General features: G+C 30.0%; 2 protein-coding genes across 2 annotated transcripts; both read right to left on the bottom strand.

Moving 5' to 3' along the window:
* Positions 1-7292: 7292 nt before the first annotated feature.
* LOC107027464 lies at positions 7293-8304 on the bottom strand. The gene has a single exon (XM_015228627.2). The coding sequence runs from the start codon at positions 8077-8079 to the stop codon at positions 7399-7401; it is 681 nt and encodes a 226-aa protein (XP_015084113.1). The 5' UTR covers positions 8080-8304; the 3' UTR covers positions 7293-7398.
* Positions 8305-9036: 732 nt separating this feature from the next.
* LOC107023771 (pentatricopeptide repeat-containing protein At4g37170-like) lies at positions 9037-11959 on the bottom strand. Its single transcript, XM_015224608.2, has one exon. It carries the CDS (start codon positions 11655-11657, stop codon positions 9570-9572), a length of 2088 nt encoding a protein of 695 aa, XP_015080094.1. The 5' UTR covers positions 11658-11959; the 3' UTR covers positions 9037-9569.
* Between the last annotated feature and the right edge of the window lie 57 nt (positions 11960-12016).

The following is a 12016-nucleotide window of genomic DNA, read 5'->3' as shown; positions in this document are numbered from 1 at the left end:
GTAAAATAGAGTCAATTTGACACACATCTACTCAATAGTTATCATGTAAATAAATTAAAATTATATATATGCTCTAAATTTTATTTGTGAGAATTTTAATTTTACTACGAGATTAAAATGCTTTTTAGTAAAAAGAAATATTCAAAAGTCAAACATAAAACACTATTGAAAAAAAAAATTCCCACCTTTTCACTATACTCTTAAAGGTATCAACATGAGACATCAACAACATATTCATGTATAAAAATTTAATTCAAAATTTGAGAAACCAACTAGAAGGAAAGTTACTAAACAAACGATAAATCTTCCGGAGTAACCTAACTCTAGGAAAGAAACTATAATTAACTTTAAGAACAAATCTATTACGTTAAATTATATAAATCATTTTTGATAAACTAAACTTAACATAAGAAAAAATTGAGTAAAACTACGCTTCTAAAGAGTGAGGCTAATTCATAACATCGATCATAGAAAAATAGATTTGAATTGATGAATATGTGGAAGGGTCTTCGCACTAATTCAATGGTTAAAGTGTCAAACATATTTTATTAATGTATTATAATTTATAGTCTTGGTTTTATGTGTTCAATGCAATTTGATTGGATCCCAACATATATATACGGATCTAATAAATTATCTACCTTATTTTCAAACTCGATTAAATAACCACCTACCATTTTTCTATTTTCTCAATCCACATTCATTTCATAGTTATTGAGACTCAGAAGAAAGTACTTCGTCATTTAGATTTACATAATGATTTACTTTTAAAAATTATGATAAATAATTTGAAAATAAAGAAGTAATTTGTTATTTAATTTTAATGTCATTAAAATTGATTATCATACATAAAGTATGACATTAAAGTGAAAGCGCTTTATGAAAAAGTTAGCCTAAGCCCGGCTCCTTTGGCGTATCATCGTGTCATATAAGACAATCTGTTTTAAATTCTTTAAATACGATCATTTCCTCTGTCTTTTTTCATGAAAAAGAAAACTAAAAAATATAATGGTTATTGAGTCGGATCTATTCGTCAGATGTTAATTGATCCATATTAACCTATTATTATCTCACTAGCTTGTGTTCCTCTTAAATTTTACTTACATATCATTATGTGTGTTAAAAAAATAGACAAATTTTCAATCATATTATGACAACTAGAAGTTTGCACAAAGAATACATTATAAGCGCATTTTAAAGAATATCTAAGACTTCAAGTTATAGATAGAGCGAATCATTTACTTCGTCAGAATTTTTTACTATTGATACAAATCAAAATTACAATTACTATTAGATTCAGTTTCATCAGAAAAAAGCCGTAAATCTCCTAACTTAGCATTTTTATGACTAGTTACTATCAAGAAACAATTTAAATAAATTAATTTTATTTTTATAATAAGAAAAACAATAGATACAACCACACTGCTTAGCTGTGCGCTCCAGTTGGACCTAATCTAAGTTCGAACAATTATGAATTTGCCTTATTATAATTAGTATAGCATTGAGATCCACATGTTGGGAATTAAAAATAGCTTCTTATAGTTTTTTCCTTCTGCTTTGACCTTCAATATTGTAAACAGAATCTGGTCAAACTAAGTAAAATTTTCAACAAAATCAAGTACTATAGTCCAACAAACCCCACCTTATTAAGATCAGTGAGAATTAAATTCATAATTTAAATTTAATAAATTTAAATTCTAAAATAACAATCTTAACTGCTATTAAATAAGTTAAAAATATAATTTTTTTACATATATATAGTTTAAATAAATTCGTATATTAAAAATCTACCTCGATTCATATGTATATTGCATAATAGAAGGAGGTGGAAGGTTCGAATGGGAACACTAAAAAGTCTCAACTTGTCTTATACTGAAAGGACAGCTTCATATAAAAGACAAGGATGATCACAAATCTCAAATCTCATTTTGTTTGTATCTTATTTTTGTCAAACACAAAGCTCTATCAAATATAGTTTGTCTATGACAATTTATAGTTAAAATATCTAATTATTTTAATCAAATAAGTGAGAAACAAAGGATATCTCTACACTATAACCCCACATGGGAAGGGAAAAAAAACTGTTCCCAAATATTTAAACAGACAAACTTATATTTTAATAAATAATTCTCGTTTGTTGAGGATGAATAAATGGATTAGACACAATCTACATGATGTACCTAATATAATAAAATTTTGTTGACTTTTTTTTTTCCGAATGTGTAAATTTAAATTTGTGTTAGAAAAATTTCATATTGAAGGTAAAATGTAACCTAACAAAGGTGATTTCGTATCTAAAGAGACTCAAACCCGAGACACTATTAAGAATGAAGGAGTACTTATCACTCCACCAAAATCCTTATCGATAAACTTTTGTTTACTCTAGGTTAACTACTAATGTAGTAATCCTATTTTAATTCTACATGAAGTTTAATAAAGTAAGAAAATTTTAAAATTTATGGTCTTAAATGAAAGATATGTCAAGTGTATCAAATCGTTTTTTAATTTTATGGTCTTAAATATAATATGTCAAAAATAAAACTATAGAGCTGTCAAAAACATAAAGAGATTTTTCTAAAAACAAATTAAAAAATGTATATCGCAAATAAATTGAAACAGATAAAATAATCTTACGGGAATGCAAATGATAACGAATACTGGTACGTAATTATATATGCTAACTGGATTGACTACAAATAACAATAAAAGAAAATCTATCTTGGTCAACTAGATTATACATACTATTTCACACTTCAAATCTATGAAAATCATGCCGTTAATTTAATATTTTCTCCGCTCAATTTAATTTTATTTGTCATATCTATATTTCTATACCCCGTAAAAAGATATTAGTTTAACATTTTATCCAAAATTTTTTTTACCTCATTTAAAATCATCCTTTCTTTCACTTATTCTTGTTACTTAAAAAAACACTATTTTTTCACTTAAAATTGGCTGTTTTCAATAGCAATTTTTTATTGAAGCAATAAGAAAAAAAAGAAAAAATAGTAATGTTTTCATAAATAAGAAGCTTTCATTATTTTAATGAGAATCTGTTTTTCACCTTCTATTTTTCTATTAAGTTGATTCGTGAAATATGAATATGTAAATTATGTTTTATTTCACAAATTTCTCACTAATTGATGTTAGGAATAACATTTGTTTATGGTAAATGTCTTTCTTCATATTTATTAGAGTAAGAGCAAATATTGAAAATAAATATATTTGAGCCGTTAGTTTTAATAACCAGAAAAAGTAAAATGGATGGGACCAAGTAATATTGAATTATTGGTGCGACATAAATATCATAGTCTATAAATGAAATATTATTTATATTGATAACGCAATACTTTTAAACCTTGAGTATTTGCAAATGCTAAATTCATGAAGCAATCACTACCCAAGTTGCTATAATAGTGGTTAATTGTCTTTCTCAACATCATTATTATTTCTCTTTACGTGTTCGTTTTCATTAAAGATGGTCCCAATATGACATACGAAGTCATTTTGAATGTTATTTCTACATGTATTATAATTTAATTCAAAAATTTTCATAGATAACAAATACAAAATTTATATTTGTATGTTATAACTATAGTTTGCATAATTGTGCTTCATAGCTAACATGTTATGACTATTTCGCTATACATATATACAAAAGAAGCAATTGTATAATTCACTCGCTCATCTTCATATTTGTATAATTTCGTTGGTAGACCATTTGTATAATTGTTGGCAGCCTCTCGTTAAATCGTTGACAGCCTCTCAATTTAATTTTATGTGTTTGTATATCTGTCTAAAATTTGAATTTGTATATAATTGAATCGAAATAAAACGTTTGTATATCAAATATCGTTCTCTCTCTCGCTTTATACAAAAATAAATTACACAATATTGTATTTTATATAATTTGTGTTAGTATAAAGCGAGAAAGAGAGAAAGACAAAAGAGAACTGAGCAAGAAAATATTTGTATTACATAATTATAAGTGTATAGAACGAAGATATATATATTTGCATGTGTGTATATATAATTTTCTCTTGCTTTATACAAACAGAAACACAATTTATATATTTATACATTTCTGATTGTATAAAGCGAGAGAGGGAACGTGGGGAGCGAGAGTTTTAGGGGGAGAGACAAATGTCAAATAGTTTGCTACAAGACACAACTAAATCAAAGTGAAACTATAACATTTAATTTGATTAATAGCTTGTCATTATATATTATTTTCCCATTTTTAATTAACAAACCTCTTTTGCTGCTAAAACACAAACAAAAATGAAATTACATAATTCAATAGTTTTGGGCTTCTTTACGTCGAATTGTGACTTGAGATTAGTGGACTCTAACTAATGAGCTAAAATTGCGTCTCATTTTGGACGTTATATCTGAAGTGGTCATGTGAAGGCGATGCTATGGTTTGTCAACGCCAACTTTAAATATTTTTACTAAAATTGTGAATTTTACAGGGCAAACTTTAGATTATATTCGATTCGATTCTAACTTTGAAAGAACTTCAAACATATGATAACTGACCAAGCTAACTTCAAACAATTTTTATTAAAATTGCAGCCTTAATAATGCCTGAGTTCAAACATTTGTTACTAAAGTTATGACCTTGAAAAGGCCAAATTTTAGATATTTGACATGAGATCAGGACATATATTTGCCTAATTTCAAACACATATACCAGAGTTGGGCAAATATATGTTTGAAGTTGTTCATACCATTTGCAAGAAAATGTGTGTGATGCAATAACTAAAAAGATTTGAGCAACAGCTAATCCATTGACTATAGTCCATCCCAGCAGAATCCATATAGACGTTCAGATTTGAAAAAAGAATTTCAAAAAGATTATAAAAGAAAGGGAAAAGGGTCTGATATACCCCTCAACTTTGTTATTTAGAGCTGATATACCCGTTTTTATGAAAGTGGCTCATATATATCCCTACTTGTAAACAAATGGCTCACATATACCCTTTTCCTCTAACGGAAATGGAAAAAAAAATTTTAATCTAAATTGTTATTTTTTTTTCTAAAAAATATAGTCCCATATGAGTAAATTTGATCCTCATCAAACATATTTTTTTTGACTTTTTTTTGTTTCAATGACTAATTTATAATTATTATTTTGATAATCAAATTTAGTTATGTTTCACTAATATTCTTGTAAAACTTATTGTAGATGATCAAATTTTTTCTTCGAATACGAAATTAAATTACAATACACAAAAAAAAATTAGTTAAATCTTCTTTTCTTTAAACTAAGGAATGAAAGAAAAAAAATAAAATAAGAATAAGAAACTCAAATAATTATAATAAAAGAAGTCAAAAAATAATTTATGCATGAAAAAAATTAAAATATACCTTAAACTTTGATAGAAGAATCATATATACTACTAAATAATTTTTTTAAAAAAATTAGAAGTAATAAATATAAATTTAAAACTAATTTTTTAACTTCCGTTAAATGAAGGGTATATGTGAGCCATTTTGTAACGGCAGAGGTATATGTGAGCCGTTTGTATAGCGGTAAGGGCATATATGAGCCACTTTTATAACGAGGGGTATATCAGCTCCAAATGACAAAGTTGAGGGGTATATCAGCTCCAAATGACAAAGTTGAGGGATATATCAGACTCTTTTCCCTAAAAGAAAAAAACTCAAACATTCCTCTGCATCGATTTATATGACTTACTTTCTTAATTAGTCAGTCTAAAAAAGAATAATATATTTCTATATTAAGTATTATTCCCTCTGTCCATATTTCCTCCTTTTGTTATCCATATTTAGTTGTCTATTTTGATAAATCAGGAAAGATCAATTTTTTTTCCTATTATATATGCTCTCGTTTAAACTTCTTTAAAATCTTTAAGTTTTAATTAATTCTTTTTTAAGACCATAATTAATAAGAATAAAATGGTAATTTCAATACGCTAATCATTGTCGTCTTAATAGATATGTTATTTCTAAAGTGGAAAAGTAAATAGAGACAGAGAGAGTAACAATTTAACTTCAAAACATCTATTTTGCCTTAATAAAATAATTTATAACTATACAAATTTCTATAATTCACTTTAGACCACAAATTTTATAAAGCTTCGTTTGTTTCTTAAGCTATATGTAAATCAAATTATCTCACGTGAAATAAAATCGAATAAGTATAGTGTATATATACGGAAAAAAAAGTTGACCAGTGTATTTTTTTAAAAAAAGAAATGATAAATTTAGATGGTGTTGGCGGCGGTGAGCCGGTGACGGGTGTCTCCAAAATTTGTCCGAAGCTTATTAAAAGTGGATATAAATTAAATAATTTTAAACAAATAAATACTCCAATTTAAATGGTTGCGTGTAAATAGGATGTCTCGTGAAATTTGTTTACTAATTAATGGTAGGTCATAACTCATAATAACAAAGAAGAAAAATATTTAATTTAAAAGTAAGTTTTTTTTTTTCAAATGATTTTTTCCATTATCTACCGTAACGTTCATTCCAAATTGCTATATTTGTTTATTATGTCTAAATGTTAGTCTTTATATTTATATCTTATATAAGTATTAAATATTTATTATTATCTATTTTTATAATTATGATTAAGACCTGGCTTTAATTCATTCAATCCAAATTAATCATTCATTATGAAATATGTCATTAAAAAAATTTGCCCATGTTGTCATGTGGAGTGTGTTAAATTATGCTGGCAATTACTTGTTATAACAGGTTTAGTAAAATGATGAAAAGTCAATCTTTCTCATTATTTTTGTATTTAATATGCTTTTAATTTACTACCTAACAACAAGTTTTCCATTATTAAGTACTTTCGCATTATTGAGAACGATCCGATGTGATATATTGTTGGTTGAAACTTATTGTCTTCCTTTAATTAAATGTAGTTTGAAATTTGAAGGGAAATTAATTAAAAGGGGGGCTTAAATAATACAATGAAAAATATGGATTCATTTGATGTCAACATCCTAATTAATTAGGATAGTTTTTTCTTGCCCCCTTCTAACAAAATTGACTCTACTAATCTTCTTTTGTCACTTATATGATCATAGGAGAAAAGAAAAGTATTTGTTATCATACTCATAATTTATAAATCTAGGAAGAGGGATAAGAGCACAAAAATTAGGTTTGCTTAATCACACGATATCATTTCTATCAAAATATGTACGATCGTTATTTATCTAGTTATTGTTAGACAGTAATGTTAATAATTATGGAGAGCAAATACAACATACATGAAAAACCATTTTATTATCGTTATAATAAAATATTATTACCGGAAATGATTGTTATAAAAAAAATTCTTATATATAGTAACATCTAAACCAAAAGATGTAGTAGCAAAAATTAAATATCATGAAAAAAACTAACTAATATCAATCTATCTATCTAAAGCTTAACCTTTTTGGTGCACTTCTGATCTTGAATTGACTGGCTAGTAATATTCACAGTAATACTACAATTCATCTTCACAACAACATATTTCTTGATCATATTCAACAATTTAACTCTCCCACCAACACTTGTGTAGCTATTCATAGTAAGCAAACCACTATTAATATCATCTTGTAAGCCAGGATGTGACATAATCTTATCTGTCATAATATCAATCGTTACGTTCATCCTCATAGTCTTCCTTGCCTTTGATTTCCCCGGTGGGCCCCGCGCCTCCCCGACGACCGTATCGCGATAGGAAATAGTGGTGGTCGTGTTACTATACTTAAATGATGAATAATTAGGATTTTTCACAGAGACATCAGCTTTTATGGTCATGTTGGAACCTGGTTTAGGTATAGGTAAAAGGGTGCCACTAGTGTTAACGAGGTCTAGTTTTTCAACTGTGACACCGTTCATTGTAATAATAGGGTCTTTTATTTTGAACACTGTGAAGATCAAAATAATGATTATTATGGCTACAAGGAAAACAAAGGTTGATACACAAGCACAATATTTGAAACATCTTCTTTGATGAAACCTTTTTTTGATGTTTAACGTTGTATCGTCGTCATCGCTGCTATGTGGCCGGTCGGATGCTGGTGCTAGTGGTCTAACCTGATCCCTCTCCACCATTTTTATTGAGTCTTGAAACTAAGAGGAGGAATGGTTGTATTTTTTGTGATGTAAAAATTTTGGGTCTTTGGTGTTTGAGATTGTGTTAAATGCCTATATAAATAAAATGTCTTGTGAGTGGAGAAGGTATATGGTAGGTTTATTCCACTGTCAATGTTGACTCTAAAGTATTTTCTTTTTTAGTAGAATTTTTATAATACAAACAAACACTTATTTTTTACCGAAAGAAACAAATTCAAAATTTAAATTTTGTGAATTCGAGTGATGCTAAATGGCAAAAAAATCTAATCAGAATTTGATTAAAAAAATTTAAAAAGTCTATAATATTTTTTTAATTTTATAATAAATTAAAAAGTATCAAGTTAAAAGGGTACAAAGATTTAGAAAGATAAAATAACAAAAGTAAAATATTATTCTGACCGAATTCTCTGGTAAAAAGGATTTTTTGGTTTTATGAACGAACAAAGTTGAAGTGGAAGAATTATGTTGTGAGTAATTAAACGGAATGGGAGGATTGTTAGTTGGTTGTTGGAGGAAATGCTCACCTTAGTAATTATGCCATTGTCCAAATAATCAATTCTCTCACAGAAAAGGTTTTCAAATTCACCAACCAACACTATAGTTTATGGGAGATTACCAACATATTTTAAAAACATTTGAAAGTCTTCATATCTTTTTTCAGTTATTCCGATTCCCTTGTGTCCATATCATATTGTGTTTTAAAAAAATTTCTCATATTTTAAGAAAGATATAGAATTGCAATGATAGGTTTGAAAAGAAAAAAGAAAAGGTGACAAATAACTCTTCTTTTTTTCAGAGTCAGGTTTAGTTTCCCTGTTACTCTTTTGCTCGTTTTGAACTTGTAAATATGGCTTCCAACGTAGCCTTTGTGCTGATGATTTACAATATTGTTACCTTCTTTGGAGAAAAGATGAAATTGTTCCAAAGTCATTGCAGTTTCATTATCAAGCCATGACAATTTCTGTTATTCATGCAATCAAAAGTATAAACAAAAACAAAAATAATAGTAACAGAAAAATAAAGTTCAAAAGCCAACAGAAAACTGTGTTTCCTTAAAGAAGTTAACCCTTTAACCACTGCATTCTTCTCCCATGACAGAATGGATTTTCTCCAATATTGACAATCGAAATTGCAAAACTGTAACGAACCCAACAAACGGAGTGAATCACACTTGTGTTAGAAAAATCCGCAAACTCAGTTAAATAATTTTATCAATCAATCATTTGCCCAAACTGAGCGACGATGACAATGGTGCAAGGGGGACTCTCTTCTCATCTCTTTTAAGAGCTAGAAGAAAAGCTTCTATAGATAAAAGCACAAAAGCTCTCTCCTCACTACCACTGAGAGAGAAATGAACTTTCTTTAAGTTTCATTTTTCATTCCATTTCTCAATTCACATTACACCTTATCTTGTAAGGCTTAACCTTTAAACAAACCCAACCGTTTCTTTCCAAAAACAGAGGGGAAACTCACCAATAGTCCTTGCATGAACAACTCCCACCTTCAAAACAGTGAAACCGACTGGAATCTCGCACGATAATTCTTCTCTCTTCTATTTTAGAGATATACTTGATCGCAGTATGACAATCAACACATGTACGTAGATTCTTAAAAACCTTTATCTGTGTTCCAGGTGGAGTTGCTATAATTCCGAATGCAACTGCAAGCTTTTCACTGTGATAGGAAAGATTTTGCTCCTTCTGTTCCTCTTCCACATCATGTAGCACATTGTCTATATCAGGCACATATCCCTCTTCTTTCATTCTCCTCCAAAGCTCGCCTAAAAACTCGTATATTTCCTTTGATCTAGGATGTGACTTATCACCGACCAAAAAGACGTAGTCTTTTCTCTGCAAACTGATCCAACTTATACCAGGCTTCTTCACCACACCTTTCTCTTCCATGACTTGTCTAATTTTTGCCACTTCAGTCCATTTACCAGCAGTAGCATATACGTTTGCAATGGTGACATAAGTAGCTGCATTCTCGGGCTCAATTTCAAATAGTTTTTCAGCGGCTCTCTTTGCTAGTTCAACATTTCCATGGACTTTGCATCCTCCAAGCAAGGAAGCCCACAAAAACTTATCAGGTTTCATTGGCATCTGACTAATAATCTCTTCAGCCTCCTTAAATCTGCCAAATCGGCTCAGGAGATCAATCACACAAGCATAGTGGTCAGCAGTATGGGTTAGACAATGCTTGTATTTTATTGAGTAGAAATATTCAAGCCCTTTATCAACTAAACCTGCATGAGTGCAAGCAGAAAGAACCCCGACAAATGTAATATGATCAGGCTGAGTGCCAGATTTAAGCAACGAGTCGAATAACTGAAGAGCTTCACTAGGTTGGCTGTTTTGAGCATAACCATTAATCAGTGAGGTCCAAGAAACTACATCAGGCTTCGGGAGCCGCTTAAATACCTTGTATGCACTATCTACACTCCCACATTTGGCATACATATGAACTAAGGTACTTGCTGCAAAGGAAAGAGGATCAAAGCCAATACGCATCATGTACCCATGTACTTGTTTTCCGAAATGCTCTTTTGTTTGGTGAGCACATGCATTCAAAACTCCAGCAAAGGTAAAATCATTAGGCCTAATTCCCGAATTCATCAAACATGAAAACAACAAATAACCTTCTTCCCACCTCCCATCTCCAAAGTATCTATCAATCATAGCCGTCCATGAAACAACATCCTTATCTTTAGTCCTATCAAAAATATGCCTTGCTTCGTCCACGCTCCCACATTTTCCATACATATCACTCAAAGCACTCCAAACAACCGCATCAGAATCCAACCCAGTTCTCACAATATGACCATAAATCTCCTTTCCCAAACGTAAAGACTGAATAGAAGCAGAAGCAGCAAGGGCACTCGAAATAGTAAACTTATTACACTTAAAGTTCTCATCTCTCTGCATCACTCTATACAATTCCAATGCACATTCAGGCTTATTATGCCTCACATAACCCGAGATCATGGCGGTCCAAGAAAAATTATCTTTCTCAGGCATTTCATCGAACAACTTCCTAGCTTCATCAATCAAACCCAATTTAGCAAACCCAGAAACCATAATATTCCATGAACACAAATCCCTCTCAGGCATTTCAACAAACAGGTTCTGTGCATCAAAGGGTTTATCACATTTACAGTAAAAATCAAGAATACGATTAGAAATGACAACCCCAGGTCTAAAGCCTGAACATTTCATAATTTTATGAACTCTCTTTCCTTCTTCAAGAGCCCGGTTATCTATACATATCCGCAAAAGGGTTGAAAAGACTGTAGCTGAAGGACGGGTTTCAGGACGTTCTAGCAATTGAATGGCTTCTTTCAATCGCCTTTGCTCGCAAAGAATTTGAAGGGCTTCGTTGAATTTGTTTTCGTTACATAACCGTGTAATCATTTGGTCTTTGTTCGCGGGTTGAAAGAAAGTCTTCTCTTTGTGTGCGGTAGAAAAAGAAGATGAAGATCGTATGGTACATGCTGAATGAATATGGGGTGAAAAAGAATGTGAAGTTAGCTTCACTGATGCTCTAAGATTTGCTCTCATGGTGATTGTTTCAAAAGGATATAATTTTAGAATTCTCTTTTGGCGCTACGCTTCAAACTGCAACCGTGTAAGGGCTTACAAGATGTCTGATCAATGCAACCTGGAACATATCTTCTCTAACACTGATATTGCTATTAGCAGCTGGACAGGGCCGGCTGAACCAAAACGCCAGTCAATGACTTCGGCCCACGTTCTTTAGGAAACACTACTTTTTAAGAATATAACGGAATATAGTTATATGTAGCCGTGAAGTCAGAAATTTGATCGAGTTCAAAATCTGGAGAAGTGAACACATGAAAGTGAGTTCACAATATCAATATCAATATGTTATATCAAATGATTAAATATGTTTTATTATT

The sequence above is a fragment of the Solanum pennellii genome, chromosome 1, assembly GCF_001406875.1.
Source record: "Solanum pennellii chromosome 1, SPENNV200".
NCBI classification, from domain to species: domain Eukaryota; kingdom Viridiplantae; phylum Streptophyta; class Magnoliopsida; order Solanales; family Solanaceae; genus Solanum; species Solanum pennellii.
The sequence above is the reverse complement of the archived record's forward strand: the minus strand, read 5'-3'. Positions and strand labels throughout refer to the sequence as shown.

What these genes read in the sequence shown, in the direction of transcription:
- LOC107023771 (XM_015224608.2), bottom strand. Translation starts at nt 11,657, where the DNA reads ATGAGAGCAAATCTTAGAGCATCAGTGAAGCTAACTTCACATTCTTTT.
- LOC107027464 (XM_015228627.2), bottom strand. Translation starts at nt 8,079, where the DNA reads ATGGTGGAGAGGGATCAGGTTAGACCACTAGCACCAGCATCCGACCGG.